The sequence below is a fragment of the Haplochromis burtoni genome, unplaced genomic scaffold, assembly GCF_018398535.1.
Source record: "Haplochromis burtoni strain Fernald_Lab_line unplaced genomic scaffold, NCSU_Asbu1 Contig_69, whole genome shotgun sequence".
NCBI lineage: Eukaryota > Metazoa > Chordata > Actinopteri > Cichliformes > Cichlidae > Haplochromis > Haplochromis burtoni.
In genome coordinates this window covers 212,577-234,864 of record NW_024582430.1, presented here as the reverse complement: position 1 = coordinate 234,864, position 22,288 = coordinate 212,577, and the positions used below count along the sequence as shown (strand labels likewise).

The 22,288-nt window shown below is 47.8% G+C and overlaps 1 protein-coding gene and 1 long non-coding RNA gene across 2 annotated transcripts in view; one reads left to right on the top strand and one right to left on the bottom strand.

Moving 5' to 3' along the window:
• Nucleotides 1–22,288, top strand: part of znf536 (zinc finger protein 536) — a gene marked incomplete in the record, with an annotated part of 228,150 nt that overhangs the window by 150,065 nt on the left and 55,797 nt on the right. The window contains 1 exon segment of the mRNA XM_042221534.1: nt 5,337–7,082. Within this exon segment, the coding sequence (XP_042077468.1) occupies nt 5,337–7,082 (1,746 nt within the window).
• LOC102292251 overlaps nt 16,572–22,288 on the bottom strand; it is a 106,209-nt gene continuing 100,492 nt past the window's right edge. The window contains exon 5 of the long non-coding RNA XR_001336362.2: nt 16,572–16,846. This is a non-coding gene — a long non-coding RNA (uncharacterized LOC102292251). The remainder of the gene's footprint in view (nt 16,847–22,288) is intronic.

The window sequence follows — 22,288 nt, the reverse complement described above, 5'->3', positions numbered from 1 at the left end:
AGAGATTAATGAGCGACTAACACCAGCTTGAAAGGAATGAAGTGAATTTAAATTTCTCCAAAAGTTAAAGAGCTAATGTTACAGTATTAATTTCCTCTTGAACAGTGAGTGGGAAAATATCCATTAGCAAAATTAACCACAGTTTTCTAGGTAGCTAACATTGTGCGGCTGTGGCACTACAGTGTGGGGCCAGAGCTAATGAACACACTGCAGAGGGTGATATTTCATTATACAAATTAATGCTCACATTTTAATGGGAAAGTCACATAATGAATCTAGGCTTCAGTGACAGCAATTAGAGGCCCAGATTGTCCCCTTCTGGACAAGGCACTATTTAGCAGTAAGCAGCTGTGTGTAAAAAATAAAAAGGTCCTCGCTCTTGACAATAGCCACACATAACTTCAGGCAGGGCCACATAACCAATAAGAGTCCCGGCTCACCTATAAATGAGCAGAGGGAGGAGGAGGAGGAGAGACAGGACTCGCCCGTGTCACTTAACCTTAACCTAACCTTGTAATCAGGATGAATCAGGAGGGACCTGTGATCTCCGTCTCCATTCCTCTCGCTCCCCTGAGCCCTCGTCTTCCTCTTCCTTCTATCTCTCATACATTTTCTTTTGTCGCTGCATTTCCTGCCTCTGTCGAGCAGGAACTTCACAGCAACGGCTCTTCTTGAAGGGGGAATTAAAGAGGAGTGGGACAGTTTTGGAATTTCCTGCTGCAAATTTTAGAATTTAGCCCAACGTGTGAAACATTTCTGTAATACTGACCATGTCGTCTGTTTGAGGTCGTATCCTATCCCAGTGAGCCTCTTTACCCTTTCTCTGGTAACATCGTGATGTTTGGGTCTGCACCTTTCATCACAGAATAAGCATTTATAAAACTGTATTTCCTGTTCGTCATCATCATCAACTTTATTTATAAAGCACTTTAAAACAACCACAGCTGACACAAAGTGCTGTACATTGGAACTGTAAAATAAAATTACATGAGATATAAATAAAAATCAAATAAAAGAAGAGTGAAATCATTAATTAAATAACTACGTCATCCAATAAGAGTTCATTTTCTAAGGGTTTAAATCCGTACACGCAGCTGCCGAACAACTGTTAGCAACGAGCACACAGGAAGGACTGTTTTCCCAGTAACCCAACCTTGTGATGTGACATGGGTGGTGCAAACACCTGAGCACTGGCTAGTGTGAGCTTTGGAAGCTCCAGCCATTTCCAGTCAACACTGGTTCTCGCGTTCCACCCTAACTACAACCCTGATTACCCCCATGTATCAGGGTTATGTACACTAACTACAACCCTGATTACCCCCATGTATCAGGGTTATGTACACTAACTACAACCCTGATTACCACCGTGCCCACTAACTAACTAAACCTGATACCACCATGTAAACTACTATAGCCCCGACACCCTCATGTATCAGGTACACTATAACTCTGAATACCACTGGCCACTGTAACCGTTAGCCTGATTACCCTGACAAGACTAACTTTAACCCTGATTACCGCAGCCAGAGTAACGATCATTTTCCAACACAGTATGCTCTCACATGAATAAAAGTTAAAAGAAAAAAACGTTCACATTTGAAAGTCGGAGGGAGGTCTTTAACCCAGTTTAAACTGGTTCTGTTGCATCATATTCCATCAGTGGTTTATGAAAAATGAGAGCTGTGATAATGTTTAAATATAAACACAAAACAGCTTCCTCTTTGAGGCTTAGCCACTATTTGTGTCACATATGAATCTTCTTTCTAATTAATCTAATACGGTTCAGGTAAACTGTCGAGATGTTAGAAATATAAAATTATTTCTTTGGTAACAAAACCTGCAGTATTTTTGTTCAGATTTTTAAAATGTTTTCTGTGTTTATGGAAAACAGCACAGATATTTGTTTTTAACCACGTGTGTTTTCAGAGGTGTGGCTCTTTCTTTCTGACTGCACTGATGTGGTAAACCTCAGTGTTTAGCTCCACAGTTAACGCACTGCATTAAGAAATATTTGAAAAAGCAAACAACAACAAAGCTGCACAGTTTATGGAAAACAGCCGGATCCTTTTTAAAGCACGTATGTGTGAATAGTTTTCAAGTTTAAATCTTTTTTTATTATTCTGATCGTGTTAGCCGACTAAACCTTATCAATGTTTACCACGAATGTACTTTGTGCTCCTCAGATTTGACGAAAACTGCGGTTTGTTTTGTAATTACACAGTTTCAGTAATTTCATCTTTTTTGAATTATGTGTCTGGTTGACACAAAAAAAATCAGTAAAAATATTGTACAATAGACCATTTTTTAAAAAAAACGTAATTTCCTGTGAAAAATTCTTATTTTGCTGTATTTTTTAACCACACATTGAATAATCTTCCATCTGCCGTTTACGGGAACTTTGGTCTAAAAACAGATAATATACTGGCAAAAAAATTACCAGTTCAGTTTCTGTTTGTGCTCTCTTTCTGGGATTTCTGGAGTTACTAAAGTGACGGTCTGTGCTGCCACTTCATATCTGACCCGCTGTATAACCATCAGATATATTTAAAACAGCTCCGTGTGTTTTTCAGTCCCTCAAACATCTCAACCGCTGGTTTTTACATTTATTTCCATCCTCGAAGCCAAATGGAAATTCATCTTCCAGTATGTCATATCTATTAAACCATTTTAATTGCCCCTCTGTACAGGGCTGGGGTATTTATCTTTACTTGTTTCTATGGTGCTGTCATAATTCACACGAAGCCAGATGAAATCCGTGCAGCAACATGAAGTGCAAACACGCTGTGGAGGACCTCAGGAAGAGGAGGAGGATTTATAAGCGCAGAGGTTGTGTCGAGTGAAGGGTCTGCTTCTTATCGTTCACCTCCGTCAAGGTCAGCGTGTCCACAGCGGCTCAACAAAGAGCAGACAGACAGCAGCGAAAAGTTTACCGTTCTATTTTTAACTCCTGCAATTTCCTGGTTTTGTGGCGGCAGCGATCTGTCATGTGGCTGGGAGGTTGTGCTGTTTGCGCTGATATCAATTAAAAGTGGATTAACGGGTACATAATGACCTTTAGCAGTAAATTGTGTGTAATGTTGCAAGGCAGGATACAGTATATTCCCCAGATGTCACACCAGGCCCCTGACGTATGATGGAGCAGATGTCTTAGCCAGTCCAAATGGCCCTCTAAGACACACACACACACACACACACAGAGGCTCAGGCTGACATGCATGCATAAACATGTGTTCTCACACATTCCAAATGGCAAACAGACACACACACACGCAGACATGTCGTCTGTCTCACTTGCTCCAGATATTTAAAAATGCTCAGCTTTAATGGAAAAACGGGCACAAAGCGAGCGCTCTCGCAGGGCATCGGCATTCATTTCAGTTTGCCTTCGTCCGTAAACATCAGAGGACGGTGTCAAACACGCAACTGCCTCTGCTTTTCATTCTCATCTTAGATATGCACATTCATCTTTATTTCCCCCCCACGTGAACATTAACAACCTCTTATAAGGAAAGGGAGAAAAAAATCAGATCAGTCTAATTTCTGTCTAATTTGGCTCCTAGAATATCATTTTGTCCAGTTAGAGGAATCGAGAATGATCATTTGCATCAGGGACGTTTCCTTATTAAATCAGCGCCGAGCCTCTGTTCGGCAGCTCACAGGAGAAGCACTTATTGGGTTAAAAGCTCATCTCGTATGGTTTATTTTAAATATACTCTATGCTTCACAGACACTCTGCTGTAAGAGAAAAGATATCAAATCGCTGTCTTTCTGCCTGTAGTCAGGGTTATCTGCAGCTCTGCATGCTCTCTTTTCCCTCCTCTCTGCTCTCTTTAGTATTTCCACCTTCAATTTTCTTTTGTATAGCCTCCTATTCTTTTCTCTGCTGTATCAATATTCTATTGAGTTGCTGTTTGTGGCCCTTTATTTGAGAACTCTGCAGTAGGTCTGCAGATCGCAGAGTCTTTTTCTGGAATGGTGCCCTCTAAATAATGATAAATTACTTGAGCAGTATGCCATTTGCTAATTATATCCATGATTTACTACACAGCCCGACTTAAATCATTCAAACCAGCCTTGCGTAACAATGCCTTTTTTTCCTTTATAAAATGGTTTCCATGTGTATAATCTAAACATTTTATTGGCATATACTGTATAGAGAACGTGCATGCAAAACATTTTTTATTTCTTTTCCAGCCGTGCGTGCACAAATACCACTGTGGGAACTTTTATATGTGTATATTGAAAAGGGGGGAAAATCGAGCTTAGCGTTTTTGCCTCTCTGTTCATTGTTTAATGAATCCAAATCTGGCTCCGACTCCAAGCCTATTATAATTGCTCGCAGGATGTGTTCTATTTCAACATCTTTCCAATGGAAGATCCACTTCTGGCAGAATAGTGTTGGTGTTATAGCATTATCAGGAATATTCATGAATATGGATGCGCAGCATAAATAAACATATGTAAATGTTACACAGCAGATTCACCCCCCTTTTGCTGTAGTGTAAATCGCTTTGATCTGTACTGAATCATATTGTTCTTCATCGCGAGGCTTCACCACATCCAGCGTGTGCTTCACATATGTCGCCGGCTTCGTGTTTTTTGCGGCATCCGTATTGTGTGGCGGGGGGCCGCGCGCTGAGCCACGCCTGATGTATGCTCCTCCTGACAAAGTGCAAAAAAAAAGGGCGATGTCCGAGAAGCAGCGCCGTCATCGGCAACGGCGCGGGCCAGAACGGAGGCAGGATGACCCCGCTGCACGTGCGCGCACGGGAACTCGCCGCGAGCCCGGCCGCAGGCCCGCGCACATCGCATCGAGACACTTCTGTTGTCAGCTGAAAATATTATGTCTTGTAGTGGACTGAAAGCACCATATGGTGAAATGTTTTTATGGTGTTGATATGAGTGATGGCTCACTTGGCGGAGCTGGATCGACCCATATTCAGATGCCTACTCCACACCCCCCACACCCCACCCCCGTCCCAATACACACACATCAAGTGGAGCCGAGCCGACGACTGGAAGAGAAAAGACATGCAAGTGTTGGTTGAATGCACAATCGTCTTCATTATCACTTTGTGTTTCATTCTGTGCTACTTTTTAAAATCTCCTTTTTCAGGAATTAAATACTTCCTCTTCTTTATCGTAGTTAATGAAATGCATGTCTTTTTTGTCACTTCATGTGACCTAATTTTCTTTGTTCAGGGAGGTTACATGACCCTCGGGCCCACATTCCCTGCTCCAATAAATAGATTTTGATATCCAGTCGATGTAATAAGCAGGTTAATTATTCACTGTTTTACTGTTTCTCTCGCTCTCTTTCTTTCCCGCCCTCTCAGGAGAGAAACCCTACCGCTGCCCTCATTGTGACTACGCCGGCACCCAGTCTGCCAGTCTCAAGTACCACCTGGAGCGCCACCACCGCGAACGTCAGAACGGCTCCACCACGTCAGGCTCCTCCTCTGGCCACACCCCTTCTTCTGACCACAAAGAGGATCATGGGAAGACGGGCGGAGGCATCTTTGCCCGACCGGACGTCCTCCGTAATGTTTTCAAGAGCATGCCCCCCAACCTGGACTTCAGAGCAGGGCCGCTGCTGCCGCATCAGTGGGCATCGGCTCCCATCGTGTCCTCTCACAACCGGGATCGTGACTGTGGGGACCGCCGCTTTGACTCCGCCTCTTCAGCTGAGAACACGAAGACTGCCGATGGACCTTCCACCATAGTCTCCGCGGACGGCGCCGCCAGCTTCTCTGACCTAAGCCGGGCTTACCAAAGCATGATGGGAAACGGAGTCCACTTTCAGGGTTCTCTCCAGGCTTTCATGGACAACTTTGTCCTCAGCTCCATGAAGAAGGATGTGAAGGACAGCCAGAGTCCAGCCCAGCTCCAGGCCCAGCGCTACCATGACAACGGCGAGCCCAAAGCCAAGAGGGCCGCCTCCGGGGAGCAGGACAGAGAGGAGAAGCCTGAACCCAAACAAAACTCGGAGCCGGGCAAACCCGGGTCCCAGTACGAACCGCTCGATCTGTCTGTGTCGGTCCGACCCGAGTCTGCATCCGGATCACTCCCTGGCACCTCCGTCACCATTCACGATAACGTGGCGTGGCACGGATGTCTCTTCTGCTCCTTCTCCACTTCCTCATTGGAGCTCATGGCTCTGCACCTCCAGGCCAACCACCTGGGCAAAGCCCCTCTGCAGCACGCCGACGCAGGCAAGGACGCTCACCGAGAGGGTTCTCCGACCACCTCCACCCTTCACTCCTCCAACACCAAGGCCTCGGGCATGGCCCCGGAGAGAGATGGAGACAGAGATGGAGAAAAAGGCCAGGGAGGCTGGAATAACCACATGGAGCAGCCATATAACCCCTTCCAGAGTGAATTCTACAGAAGGTTTGGCGGCTTGTATGATGGATCTCCAAGAGTCAGTCAGGGCATTCAGGGGTACATAGCCCAAGCAGACCACGGTCTGGACCTGCCCAGCCAGGTCTTCGGAGGGGCCTCTTCAGCCGGCCCTGACCAGATGGGCGACAGGGGCTCCTGTGGAGATGCTGAAGATGACCAAGTTGGATCTGAAGACGAGGCTGGAAAAACCGGCGTGCGCAGCACCAACGAGACCCCGTCGACCACACCCAAGAGACGGCAGCAAAACCACTCTGACGAAGACGAGGAGGAGGGAGGAGTGGCTGAAGAAGAGGAGGAAAGAGACGAGGATGGGCAGATGGACGTGGACAGAGAGGAAGAAGGAAGTCCCAAACAGCTCCAAGATGATTCCGCTCTGCCCCTGAGGAGCGGAGCGGCCATGGCGACACCGTCCTCCGCCATGACTCCACTTTCTCTGGTTCCTCCGCCCCAGAACCAGACTCTGCCGCTGGAGAAACAGTGGCAGCAGGGCTTGGGCCTCCTAACCCCCGGAGGTCCACCAGGACTGTTGAAGGCGGAGCAGCAGACCCACCTGGAGCAGCAGATGAACATGCTGTCTGTCCTGAGAGCCTACAGCAACGACAGCCTCCCTGCGTTCAACGGCCTGGGCGGCGGAGCGGGCGGGGCGCCCCCGGGGGGCATGAAGAGGTCGGACGCACCTGGTGAGTGTGTTTAACCCCTCGTGGTTCAGAATATTAAAAGACAGCCACACGAGCAGAAAGCGACCCCAAAAAAGACAAATATGAGCACAAATCCAATTTTCCCACCAGTGCGTGCGCACCAACACTAAACACAGCAGACTAACACGTATACGTTTTTGCCTGACACCCACAAAGGAATCTCAGGCACTCACTAAATGTCTCGAGATTGGCTCTGAAGTGATTTCAGCCTTATTTCAAGCAAGTTTAGAAGCTATCATGCCGGCGACTAGCAACAGATTAATCTTTATTACACGTTTATATTACTGGGAGTGCAGCGCCTCCCTCTCGCTCCCCAGCATGGGGGGAATAACCCTGGATGAGTCAGAGCAGGACCTCAGCTCCCCGTGCCATCTCCTCCACATGTCTCTTAACTATCTTAGCTCTCATAAAGCCGGCTCCCAAAAGCCCATTACTTTATAAGACTCGTCGATCTATGACCCTGTGAAAAATGAACTGTCAACTTTCATGATTCTGCTAAGGTTATAGCCGCTCCTTGAGACTGAAGAAGGAAGTCTTTTTCTCTCGCTCTCTCTCCTTTTTTTACAATGCTCCTCTTCTGTTTAGGGCTGGTTGGTACTTCTGAGTGTCTCTATAGGAAGAAAATAAAAGCCAGTGTTGGTGTTGAGCTTTAAAAAACCGGCTTATAGACACGACGGAGATGGATGACTTTGCTCCGCTGCTGTCGGTTTGACTCGCTGTGACCCTCGTAATATTATTAACAATCAGGAATATTTTTCTTTGTTTGGAGAACAAAGGAACGGAACATTTTTCAATCAAACGCAGAGAGAAAATTATATAAAACATAAATAAAATAACAGCTGCTGGTGTTATCTGTGGCAGGACACGGCTCTGAATATCTCGATGCAAGTGTATATGTTTCATTAAAAAGAGAAATGGCTTTGTGAGAGATTGCCCTACATATTGTTTAGTCCAAAATGTGGGCCGGCCCCTCTGCAGCGAGGAATGCTCGACCTTTATAGATAAGGCTTTCTCTGAGGAACAAAGGCCTTTCTTATATGTCCTCGTCTGAGACGGCCATTCATTGTAATTAAAAAAAAAACAAGTTATTGTGTGTCCGACTTCCCGGCAGATCTCTGGGATGGCACCGAAGATAGCATAGAGAAGAGTGAAAGACTATAGGGAACATGAGTAACATGGAGACATGTTGTGGTGAATGTGAGCGAGTGAATTGTTGTCCCGAGTGTGACATTACTCCAGGTGACTCTTCGCCTCCCGTCCCGGCTAAAGATGCTCTGACTGAAACATGCACGTAGAGCTGGACGGAGAGCTAAAGTGCAGAGACGTTCGGAGGGCTGGGGAAGCTACAGAGCTGTGCTTCGGCTAATGTGACCACGTGAAAAGTTCATGCTGACCGAGTTCAAAGGCCACTGTTTCAGGATGCGCTGCGATAGTTTCTCGTGCTGTTGTTGTGCAAGTGGAGGAGACAAAACAGACACGCTCGTTTCTGGGTGAAATGCACAGTTGTGTTATACGTCCACTTGTAAAACACTCATGTCTTGTTTGGGGGGGGAACTGTGGCTGGAAGAGCAGAGCCGCTGTTCCACTGTTGAGGATGAAGGCGGGGGTGGCAAAGACGTCCGAAAAACTCAATTCAGACCTGGCAGAATGTGATTATCTGGAGTGGGTTTGCATTAGGTTTGTATGCAAATACAGCATAAATCATTAATATCGAAATTCTGCCCTGAATGCGCGTGAGCTGTCGCGGGGCACGCGTCGCACGTCTGGAGTGGCCGGCGCTTCATTAGTATGCCCGGAGGAGGAGGGGAAAGGGTTCCGCGTGCTCTGACACGAAACAGATAGAAACGTAGACGGCTGCGTGCACAAGCCACGCCTCCTGAATCGGATTTATCAATAAATGTCATTAAGAGCAGCGGTGGGCCCGAGGTCTCTGCAGTCAGCCGAGGTATCTGGTTACTGAGGTACAGTACGCCGTGTAAAGATTGACATGAACCCGCACCGTTAGCTGTACTGTAGATGTGCTTAACACAATCAATACTTGGCTGCAGTGCAGACCTATCTATAGCCATGCATTATCAAACATGAAGTATTACATTATTCAAACAGTGCTGTACATGCTGCGGCTGCTTGCGAACAATGCTCCTCACATCGTATTACTTACATTACCTCAGCCCCCCCGCCCGCCCACCTCTGCTCCTCTAATATATGACATGTGGACCTGAGAAGGCTGAGACTGACAACCTGAAGAGGAGGAGGTGTTGATAAAAGTGCAGGACTTGGATGAGCACGTTTAGGATTTGAGGAAAGAAAATGGCAGAGCTCAGAGCTGAGCACCTCTTACTGCGGGAGAAGTGTGCTACAGAAGCCGGCGGTTAGTGGATGGAAGTGAAAGCAGAGAGGAGAGTGCTGTGTGTTCTCAATTAGAGCCGTGACTCCCGCTTTCTGAGCGCTCTCACGCCGCGCTTCTCCTCAGAAGTGCTGCGGTTTGTTTGTGTTCGCTGCAGATGGAAACTCAGAGGTTCAGCTCGGCGCGCTCTGAAACAGCCGGCTGTCGGTGAAGGAGCCGCGTGACGTCACCTGAAGTCCAGCCGAGCGGCGTGATGACTGAAACTCTAGCCCCGCCCTGTGTTCGCGCCTGTCTGATTGACAGAACGAGCTGCGTGTAGTTTCAGGAGCGGCCCGTCGGCTCTTCTAATCGTAGGATGTTTGGACATTTGTGATGTCTGGACGTTGCGTTGTTCCCTGCGTGCCGCTGAGCTGCAGTCACCTTATTAGACACGTGCCAGCGAGCGGTGCGGCTGCTCTGGTCCTGTCCACGAGCCAAGTTTCTCTCAGAAGAGACGATGGCTTTCCAAGTGCCTCTTTAGCTCGCTTGGCACTGCGTTACCACCGGCCAGCTTCTCCTGCACACGACTGGGCGGCGCGCTGCTGACATGCCCGGTGAAGCTGAAGCAGGTTTCTTTGCTCCTCAGGTGGTCGGCCTCTGCGCTGGTACACAAATGATTCCAGCACACCAGAACACTGGCATCCGCTGGTCTGAACAACACTGAGATTTGCATCAGACTTTCTAATTGTTGAGACGTCGTGGCAGACGTTTGTCAGGTGGGAGGAGCCAGTCCAGAGCAGGCGCGCCCTCCTGGTCGTATGCAGGTTATTGTCAGAGGTGCCTCCGCCGTGAGTGTCGAGATCACATCCTCACAGCGCGCTGGCACACGGCGAGATGAGCGTGTTCGGTCACGCTCACTGGTGACATCACAGCACACATGCCAAAGACCCCTCGTACATACGTGAGCAACGCCGGCAGCTTTGACGTGGACAAACACTCACAAACATTCACACACACTTCAAACTTTTTGTGATGTAAAATGTGGTAATTGCCAATAATACTGTCCTTATCAGGTGTTTAATGACCAGGATTTGGTTGCTGTTTGTATTTAACACACACACACAGACACACACGCGTGGAAAGCAGTTCACATTGCTGCTAGACTCCCCTGTGTTCACTAATGAGCCCGACATGTGGCTTACCTGTGTCGCTGCAATTATTCTGTACACTTAAAAGTGAGGCTGAGGGTTCACAGCTGACAGTCCTGGACGGGCAGATGGTGCTTATGAACTCATTTATCAATACTGGGGACACAGGCGGGCTATTGGTCGCTATATTTAATTCATTTTTGCAGTAAAAGTCCAAAGCCGGCCTTTAAAGCCTGTTTCAGGTGCACACACACAATCAGAGGAGCATCTTTGTGTTTCTGTGTTTGCTTCCAGTCTTCAGAGTGCTTCCTAACAGCAGAGGGCATCTATAGCATGGAAACATCTGGATCCTTCCGCTGCTCTTTCTTTAGTGCTCGCTCAGCTCTGAGCCAGAGAATCATTTCACTGGTTCACCATGGGAGCCTCCGGTGGGCGTTTGAGAAACTGCAGCTTCAGTTGTCTCATTATAATCTCCGCTCTGATGCTTAGTTAGAATTTTTGATCTACCTATCCCTTATCTGGGTTTGGGTTGCGGCATGAGCGGACCTCCCTCTCCCCGGCCACCTCCTCCAGCTCACCCGGGGGACACCGAGGTGCTCCTAGCCCAGATATAATCTCTCCAGCGTGTCCTGGGACTGCCCGGGACTCCGGTTTGAACTATCACCATCTTTAATTTACAGATTTTTCAAAACATTAAAATAAGACCTTTATTTAACAAGAGAATTTACAAAGTGACAATAACACAAGATAAAAGTAAAGAGAGGCATCACACAAAAGTGTGTAAAACACAATTCAAACAAGAGCCGTGCAGCTGTGCGAGGGTCACAATCAACGCTGTGACATCAGTTAAGCGAGTTTCGGGTTTGACTGCTGGAGCAGACGGTCTGCTTAAATCGTTTATTTGTGCCAAATTGAATTGGAGGCTTCTTGTAAACAGTTTAACCCGATTAGAACTTCAACCAGAGTTTGACCACAGTCCGAGTGACTGAACCGCCCTCCTCCCTGCGTTTTCCCACAGTCCGCGATTCTTCCTCCTGTCTGTCTGCCTGTCTGTCTGATTGCTGGAGGGCAGGGGCTCCTGCAGCGATTAAGCCATCTGGAGGCCTGTCTGCCTGCCTGTCTGTTGGTGAGACGCCTCCCCGGGCTCTCATTGTGTGCAGAGATGACAGCTCTGACGGCTGCTGAAGGCGAGGTGCCATTTCCCACGTGCGTCTACATTACCGGTTTAACTTGTGCAGAGGTGCATTATCACCTTGTCACCCAAAAGTGCAAATAGTGTATTTTTCAAAGAGCAATTAAAGGTAATAGCTGCTGTCAGGCTGCACGGATGGGACCTGTTGCGCGCTCTCAGATGTGATAGCTCTAAAAATATTTCCCCCGCTCGTCAGCCGGTCCTCTCCGAGAGCGCTTCCCGCCGGCGGCCGCGCGTTTTTCCTGGAAGTTCAGCGAGCGAGAGGTGGGATGGAGTTGCTCTTGATAAGGAAACAGAGACGAGTGCCGGGTGATCGCAAACTTGCGCGACAATTATTCTCTTCATTATTTTAGAAACAGGACGGGGAACGCAGCAGAGGCAGCGTGGGAGATCGCATTTACACACTCCATCCATACGTGTGTGCCCGCGTGCGTGTTCACGTGCAAACCAGCTGCTTTTATGTGCACTCTGTATCCCCCCCCCCCGGTAGTGTGCATCGTATTCAATATTGCAAAAGTTGAAACAATGGGTTATAAATTGGCCTTCCAACCCGATATATCTGACATGATCTCTGCTTCCCATCTCGTTAGTTTGCTGTTTGTTTCTTTTCTTCCCTGACTCCTGTAGACTTTGTTCGGTTTGAGTTGCTCCTCTTAAGAATGCAGCGTTGCCTTCCCCAGGCGCCCCAGAGATGTGAAGAGGACGCCTCAGAGGAGTTGTACTCGTAAAGCTCCTCATCCTCGGAGGGAGAGACAGAGAGAGAGAGCACCGGCAGGCAGAGACACACAGGCATAATAACTACACTTACACAGCTAGTCGACACATAATGAGACAATGCAGCAGCAACTTCAAGGAAAAACGCAGATATATAAAAAACAACAGAGAGCGAGGCAGAGGGAGAGGAAAACAGGGGGCTGTGGGGGTAAAAAAATAAAGAAAATCAAGAAACTATGTCAACTTTTATTTCCCGTGTTATTCCACATCAATGGCGGCATGCAGTGATACTAATAAAAACAAAAAGTATACACAGGTACAGACACGCAGGCAGCGAGCTGCCGTGTTTGAAACGCTCTGTGGCAATTAAGGACAAATAACGCGTATTATTTCCCGTCGTGACGAACGATCCTAACCAGCCGCTAAAAAAAACGTCCTGATTTCGACATCAAACGCAAACAAATAAAAACGGCTCCAATAAACAAAAGTTGTGAGACAGACATCGCACAAACCGCGGGGGGAATGAGAATAAGAGCAGCGAGCGCTGAGACAAATAAGCCCGCAACATTATAACATTAGCAGTTAGAAAATACACTTAATTCCTCAGCAGAGATGGATATAAACTGCATTGTTGCGTTGCAAATCCCAGCCACCGGATTTAAACTGCTGCATTGTTTTATTAGGGAAATATGGGGGTGGAGGAACAGTGCTTATTCTAATTACAGTGATTTAATCAGGATTAGGGAGGTTACCTGGATGAAGCGAGGGGGCATCTGTGGCAAGGGCACATGCTTTTAGACGGGCCGGGTGCACGCTGGCGGGGCCGCCCCTTATCAACGCTCATCGCCGGCGCTGACTTCAGCCTCCGAAACGATGACTTTCTCTGCCCGTGCACGAGTAAACACTGGCCTGTTTGTTCTCGCCGTCTTTATTCCTTCGCTTTTTTCCCTCCTGCCTGGTTAAACAGCAGGCGGAGGGAATCCATTTTAATCTGATTAATAACTTAGTTGATCACATATAACCCAATTTTCAGTGAGTGCCGTCCTTGTGTGTGCGCGGCCACGCCCACGCTGACCTTTGCGGTCGCCCCGGTAACAATAAGGCACAATAAGCGCCGTTGTTCTGTCGGAAAGCCGGAGAAGCTTTGCTTCATGACCAAAATTTAATGTGGCCCTCTTTGCACAAAAGGCCGGGCCTGCGCAGAGATGGGAACGAGTTTCCCGCCGCATTCACAGAAATATGAATCGGCCTTTTAAAACAGATATGGTTACATATTCGTTTTGAAAGGTACAGTAACGGGCTCAGGCCGCGCTGCCCTCCAACACTGGGGCCTTTGTTCGCTGGCCGGCTAATAACCGCCCCTGATCCTGATCCTCAGCTCTGACTGCTTACGGAAGAACCCCCCCGAACCTCTCTTTGATTACACCGTTATACGAGCTTCATTTTGTCATTTCGATTTCACTCATCGTGTTTAGCGCTGAGAGATTTGTATTCAGGATTGGCAATTACGATTCAAACGCCACAAAGTAAGCCTTGTGAGTTTTAGTGATGACGAGTGAGAGAGGGGGAAATATCCTTCCTTTCTCTGTCTCTGTCTGTCGCACATGCACACAGGAAATATGAATCAAATATTCATGAAGTGGGCTGAGGTTCTCATGCACCCATATGCTTCCTTGTTCAAGCAGCTTGCAGTGGACAGAGGCATCCATCCAGCCTGTAACCCCCCCCACCTATCACCAGAACTGCTGCCATCGCCGCGATCATTAAATAGGTCATCTCGAACATGCACTCCTCCTCTTTCTTCCTGTTTCTTCCTGTTTGTTCCTGTTTCCTACTCTCCCCTCCTCTTTCTTCCTCTTTCCTCCTTTTCCCTCCTGTTTCCTCCTCTTCCCTTCTATTTCCTCCTCTTCCCTCCTGTTTCCTCCTCTCACTTCCTGTTTCCTCCTCTTCTGCGGCGTCCTCGCTGCCCTCCACCGTGCCCCTCGACTTCCTTCTAATAATCTGTTGTGAGAAAGACGAGTCCTTCAAGCTCTGTGATTCACTGGCCAGGAATCCTTGTAAAATCAGGCCGCCGTGTATTTGCCAGTTTCCAGAAATTGTAAGTACTTTATGGTTTATAGTTTTTTATTATGGAATGAAAAGGGTGCTGTGAGGGGCTGCTCCGGGGGCGGCGAGGGGAAGGAGGGGGGATTAAAACTGAAGGGATTAGCACCATACTTTAAGATAAATCTTTTTTAATGTGAAACCTCATCCCCGTTCATTCTGGGTAACCACTCTTATTAACTGCCGTGCTTTCATGCGGCCTATTTTTTCTTTCGCCAAGCAACTTTTTAAGCAGAGGCTTTTTTTTCTCTTTTTTGGACACGCCGCTCGCTTCGCCGGCTCCACAAACAACCTTTTTAAGCATTTAAACACAGAACAATGGCAAAGCACATAGCTGCACACATTAATGCTTTTGTATCTGGGAGCAAAAAGAGAAAAAAAAGGCAGAAGAAAGAGATAAGCAGAGCTTGGCTACGCCGGCCCTCCGTCTTTCCCTCTCTGCCTCTCTCCATCAGCCAATCCCGGCTGATCTGTATGCATCGGGGGCTAAACAGACAAACATCATATTCTCAGTCTCCAGACTCTAATTGACTGAACAGGGATTGGTCACACTTTTAAGAAGCGTTCCATAATGGATTTCCATGTTTGTGTCTCTTTTAACTGGCGGTGCGAGGGGAAGCCATAAATGTTGTCTTTATTACTGAAAACAACAGCCCTCCCTCCATCCTCCTCCGTCTCTCTGTTTCCTCGCCATAAAAGACCATATCAGTGCGACGGCCGGCATTCGTTGCAAGGTCAACTCTGCCGACAGATGACAAACGATCTCAAGATGGCCACATCATCTGTCCCGTAGCTGCCGGCCGAGAGCGCCGCCACCGCGTGCTCGTCTTTATCCCTTCTTTTCACTTTATCATCATGTCGTGGGGGGGCAGAGCGAGGAAAACCAGCCACCTGATATCCACCAATGAGGAGAGTTTTCAGGCCAAAAGGCAAATGAGGATGGGGGCGGAGGGGGGAATCTTTTCAAAAATCGGCACTTATCGTGTTTCTGTATCAGGAAGCAGACTTGGCACGAGCCGGGGATTCAGTATTACGGACAAGCTGCTCATCAGATGGGAGCTGGTTTATTTCTGTGGCCCACCCCCCGCCTCCCCTCCATCCGTCCATCAGTACCTCCCATCCTCCGCCACCCCTCCAGTCTGCTTCTCATCCAAACGTGTCTCATTTCTCCGACCGGACGACTTCTTTCATTTCAACCGTGTGATTGATTTCTCCTGTTTATTGTTTCTTCTTCATCTTCCTCATTATCTGCGTTTGAAGCGCCGCTTAAAACCGCTCGGTTCCTCCTCCAGCGGCGACCGCCACTTTTCACAAAACTCTGACTGCGTTCCTTAATTACGTGACTTCTCTGTAACACGGCCGTCAGCTCGCAGACAGCCGCTCTCGCGTCGTTATTACCTTCCCGTTTGGACGCCGGCTCTCGGCAGGTAGCCGAGCCCCCCTGCCCGCCATCACATCGTCCTCTTCCTCGTGTTCGTCTTCCTCGGTCTGCTCTGCTGTTCTTGGGTAAAAATGGATCTGTGCCATCAGTTTGTCATTTTTAAAACAATAAAAATGTTCTGGTTATGCCCCGCCCCCCGCGTCCTCTGACAGTGAACGAGAAGATGAAGCTCCGCTCGTTAACAATCAGATGCTCAGCAGCTTCATGTTAACACGTTTGAAACATTCTGTTTTTGAAACCTTTTCCTCCCGCTGCTTCCCGTCGTCTCCACGGTTACCGTCATAGGGTGTAAATCCAAGCTGCTGACAGGCTAACACCGAGCTAATGGCGCCATTCATTACAGTCCAGCTCCGAGCTCCTGTCTGCCCACAAACCTCACCCCGAGCTTCTGCCTGAGGTTACTTCCTGTTCAATGGGAGTTTTTCCTTCCCACTGTCGCCAGGTGCTCATAGGGTGTCGAGTTTCTCTGTATTATTTCTCTGCCTTACAATGTACAGTTATATACAATATATGACTGAATTAAACTTTAATTCTTTTTACTGTCAACAAACAATAAAACATTTAATAAAGAATTACATATAAATAAAAATGAGAAATGCAGTGATTTCTGCCTGTCATAGGTCTAAAGAACGATTACTTTAGAATTGATGTCACAGCTGATATCAGTTTATCACTTCATATACTTATAAAATGATAACTGCAATGTTTTTCTGCAGTAAAGCCGGACGTGGGCCCAGTTTAGCTTCTGTGTAGTCGAGCTAAGCTGGATCCGGGGCCCGTCGCTGCGTCGTCCACTTTTCTGTCTGATAAATCTTCCCCGTCCTTCACACAAAGACAAAAACAAACAAAAACAAGCTGGTCATGTGTGACACAAAGAAAGAGCGTCTCCACCTCGCAAAGCAGGACCCGTCCTAAAATACAGGAGCAAACTGTCAGACTGTCAGAGTTCCTGCAAATGTTTCACAATAAAAGCCTGCATAGAAGAGTTCCTGTGAACCAAAACCAAAGAGAAGGAATTAAATAAAAGACTTAAAAACCAGGCACGCATGTGAAATATGTTTAAGAAAGATGCGACTGGATTCGTCGATACGTTCGGCTGCTCCACCACAATGTCACAAAATCCACCCAGATGCTCATCAAAACCAGCTGCCAACCAATCAAATGTTACACATTATTATCACCTAAATCTTCGTCAGCAGTGAGGAAAAGCAGCTTAATTAACCTTTCATTGAGTCCGGTGAAACATTCCCAAAGACGGAGCAGGACGCTGTGTTTTATTGGATGTATAAAGTGTGGATTCGCTCACACAGTCTATCGGTTTTTGGGAATGCAGAGGCTGCAGTATTGGATCCTACACCTATTGAAGCTGACGCAGTATAACAAAGCATGCAGGGCCAAAAGTAATGATCATATACAAATATCAATATGAGAAAGAGTATGTGCTAAAGAAGATGCATGGCTATTGATGTTTAAATAACTGTAGCGTCAGAGAGATGGAGAGAGGGGGAAAAATGTGAATCATATTTTCTCACTGGGAGAAAAAAAAGACCTAATCGAACACATCCCACGAGGCGCAAACAGCGAAGTCAAGGGCAGGATGAAAGCAGCTCTTCTGCTCCTCTCTGTCTGCGAGCGGCCCAACAAAACTACAAATAAAAGCGTGATCGGGGCGCGGCGGCGCTTCGCAGGCCGGCGGAGTGTTTGACAAGGCAAAGCGCGGCGATAAAAACAGTCAAAAGTTAAGTCGTCAGACGCTCTCCCCACTCCGCGGTGTGTCTTTTCATTTGTCTGCATATACGCAGCTTTATTTGCATTTCAAATGCTCATATTTGAAGAGGGTGGCTTAAATGCCAAGACGCGAATTGATGACAATCGCCTCGATTCAAAAGCATCGGCAGAAAGCCTCTATCCTCGCCGCTGACATTAAAGCTAAAGCAGAAACACAAAACAAATATATATTTATCTGTGCTGCCTCCTCCCTCAACCTTTCTCTCTGTCTCATTATTTTAGGATCGTTTTACATTTGAATATCAGTTGTCGGGCCGAGCGCGAGCCGCTGCCCACAAACTAAAATAAGAGAATAATCAGCGGGCTGCAGAACGCGCGGCCATCGATTCGGCCGCTGCCTTTTTTCATCGCTTTTCCATATTCATTTGTGTAATTTACAGTAAATCCAATAGCTGTCAGTCACAACACGCGAGGACCGAAAAACGCCGTAAATTTACGGTGTTGGGAAACAGCTGCTGCAACATTTACAGCACAGACCACTCTAAAATATTAAAGATGTGTCATCGCAGGCACTCGGCCCTGCATCTGTAACCATCTGCTTTCTATTAACACACTACACCCAAAAAACTGAGGATGAGGCCTCGCACGCTCTCTCAGGCCGTTTCCTCCTCTCGGCGGAGGGGAAGCCGGTTCGCCGCAGACGCACGAGCTGATCGACAGCAAAACGCTTCGAACCTGAGTATTGCGGGCCATGGCCATGTTTGCGAGGCCTCTGCAGCTGAGCCTCTTTTCTTTGCTTGTGATTAATCGTAACTCGCAAACCCTCCCATCGATTTCAACACATCACGCCGCCGCCGGCCGCGTGGCCCCTTAGCCTCGAGCCGCCATGACTGCAAGTGTCGGCCAAAGATTCGGTCTACTCGCTGATATCTCGGGGGTGCGGAGGCGTGCGGTGACTCAGACTGTTTGGGGCGATGACATCTGTCCTGTTACAGCAGACACAGAAGAAGAAGAAGGAGCAGAGGCTGAGGGCGGCGCTGCTGCTGCAAAATATTAAGTTACAGCAGAACAGGGAGACTTATGGGCCGAGTCAAAGGTAAACAATTACAGCATGGTGAGTCACTTTGTTGGAGCACAGCTAAAGGAAGATCATCTCTCCCTCTTAATAGGTAATTTCCTTTGTCTTGTGAGGATCGGATCACAGCCGGGTGGTCTGCCGAGAGAAAAAAATCACGACGGATCCAAAGTTGGCTGGAAAGCGTCCAGCGCGGCGCTCCTTCGGAAACATTCTGTTCAAATTAAACGAGCGCCTGTTTGCGAGGAATGCGCCGACAGATTCGGAGGGACGTTTCCCAGTTTATGTCTCCTTTTTTCACATTTCGTGCTTTCTGTCATCTTGTCTGTGCTAAACTAGTTGTCCTTTTTGGGGGGGCTGTCACCCCCCCTCCGCGTCGCTCCGTCATCCTCCCTCGTGATGTCACCATCTCGGCGTGAATCATTAGGATATCAGTGTTCAGCCAGTGACAGAAAGAGCCTGATTAACAAGCTCTCTTGTTTTTCCTCTCCTCTTTATCCTCCTCCTTTTTTCCTGAAACGAGGACTCCCGCTGCTCCCAACGACATTTCTTCCCCCTCCTCCCTCCTCATCATCCCTCCTCTTCTTCCCTGTCGTGGATGGCGGGGAGTCACAGGTGTGTGACAATAATTACACATACACTCAGAAAAAAATAATGTCGTTTCCTCCATTTAATAAGTTTGCAGTAAAATAGGCAGCGAGATAGAGAGAGATGCAGAGAGCTCCAATCTTATCGGATACCCCAACCTCTAACTTAATCATATGGCTCTTAAGAGCAGCCTGCCACCAGCTGGGGCTCCGTAATATGCATGCAATATGTGTGTAAAACGATACGCTTTAATTTTGAGCCCACTTTAAGCAGCAACAAAATCTGTTTATATGGGAGACATTTAAAAAGAAGAGAGGGCTGGAGGGAGGGGGTGCGGGATCGGGTTAACTCTTGCTCTCCGGGCCCGACAAACGCCATCTGTCTGGTGTCGGCCGCTATCAGAGCTCGGCGCCGCGCACAGACCGGAGCTGTGTCCACCCTTTTTAAGCTTCCTGTCGCATGGCGCCGGGGTTGCGGTTGGACTTAACATCCAAACGCGCACTTTCGCTCAGTTTTTCTTCCCCTGGCTCGCTGTGATGTCATACAGAGCCTGTGCCTTACAGCCTGATACTAATGTAGGAAGTTTACCCTTCTTAAGTTGGCCTTATTAGGGGCGTGGCCTCTTTGACTGACACAGCGGCCGTAGCTGCTAGCTGTGTGCTGTGTGCTGGTGGAGCCTTTTTAATGACATCGTGTGACCAGCAGCGTGGCTGCTGTGAGGTCACTGCGATGTCAGCAGGTATGAGAGTGACGCTCCTGCACAGGCTGTGGGTGCAGACGGCGGCAGGATCGCGTCTTTTTGCACAGAATACAACATTAAACTCTGTTTCTATGGCGGCACATTTTTCCTGTTTCCTGAAACCTCGCCGGCTCTCAGAGCACGGCTGACAAGGTTAGGAATAATGTTCCTCTCTCGGCGTGCCTGCATCGATGCGGGGCATCGATTCGGGGAGTTTTTATAAAGTTAGAGCTGTTAGAGGCTCTTAAAGCCGAACTCTTCTTCTTCTGGTGAGGCACGAGACGCGAGGCTGGAGCGCAGCTACGAGGAGGAAGTGGGAGCGAGGACAGAGGAAGCAGAGCTTTTGGGGAAGGAAGGAGGGAGTGCGTGTGTAAACTTCAAACAGCCCGTGATGGCGGCTGTCGCTGCCGCCGCCAGCTCTGACCACTCCACAGATGCTTTTGTTCCCGCTCACTCTCACTCCTTCACCCCCTCCTCCTCCTCTCTTCTTGCCCGGTCTCTTTGGTGATCCAGTGTGAGAGGAGCGGGGGCTATCAAAGCCACCGCTGTCTGTTCCAGACTTCAAAACCCGGGGCCCCCGTCCATCCGTCAGCCCCAATCATCATATCTGCGAGGCCCCGGCGGAAAGCCTCGTACGCTGGAGGAGAAATATTTGATCTGTCCTCTTTGCGAGGATCAACAGTCACACAAACGACAGGGGCGCCCCGGCGTACGGGGGGAGGAGGAGAAGCTGCTGCTGGAGCAGGGAGGGAAACTCCTGCGCTGGGCAGCAAAGATCCGGTTTATTAGACCGTTTCTAAAAGTGCCGCAGTGAGACGGCTCACCTTTAAAGACTCAGATTACACGTGCGTGATCACGAGTGAAGCCTTCTTCCTTAAAGGAGCGTCTCCATCATTAACCTTATTTATTTTATTGTGTTTTAGCTTCTGATGGGAACCAGGAGCAGCTCACACATGCTCAGTTTAAGGCTTTCTTTTATTTTCCAGAAGTTTCCTGATTCCACAAAGATCTTTTTTTAATTGATATTAAAACACGAAATGCTCAAATACAATTTCAAAAATAACGTCACGTTTTTATTTGTCGCCGTGCGATGAAATATGCGAGTCAAATAAAAGATCTGTGTCTATCAGTCTATTTATCCGTCCGTCTGTCCCGCTGTCATTTGACACTTATTTATAGAGTGTGTATAGTTAGCGCTTAAATCCTGTATGTGAGATCAGACTACGTAATTACTGAACTCATTAAGCACTTTATGTCCACCAGACCTCGTCCCCTGTGTGTGTGTGTGTGTGTGTGTGTGTGTGTGTGTGTGTGTGTGTGTGTGTGTGTGTGTGTGTGTGTGTGTGTGTGTGTGTGTGTCATGCAGAGCAGCAGCTGGTTGTGTTTCTGACACACACACTGAGGTGGTGTTGGTGCTGAAGAAGATGAATATGTGACTTGAAGTTGAGTCTGTGTTACTGAAGATAATGAACACACACACTGTGCCCTGAGTGTGTGTTCAGGCATGTCACTCATGAGCCCCGTCACTTCCACCCGAGTCACCAGCAGGACTCGGGACACATGGACGGACACGGGGGGTGGGGTGTGTGTTTGATTGGCGGGATGGTGTGCAGCGTGCAGTAATCCATCACGAGTGTTTCTGACAAAGAGCTGAAAGAAGAATCCAGACCGGGGTCGTGACCCCGGGGAGGCGGGGGGTGTTCCAAACCTCTGGAAGCTTCCAGAGTGTCACAGTGAACACACACAGTGCGAGTGGGCTCACGTTTGTTGGTCTGAGGATGGCGGACTCAGGTGCTGCTCAGGACCGCTTTCTGTGATGACGAGCGCAGCGTGATGGCGGGCGGCGGCGGCTCATATTTTTTCTTAATGCTTAAAAACCAGCAGCAGTTTTCAATGTTTGGCTGCTGTGATGCATTTGAGATGAAACTGTGACTTTTATTATTATATAATATTTACTCTTATTATTATTATTATTATTGAATAATGCTCTTCGATCTCTTCAATGCAGCTGGAAATTATTTTAATGATTTGCACTGCTGGGGTGAATATATGTATATTAATATTTTACAAAGGTGATAATTATGCAGTAATAATGATCTTTTTAATATTTCACTTTATAAAAAGTGAAAGTTTA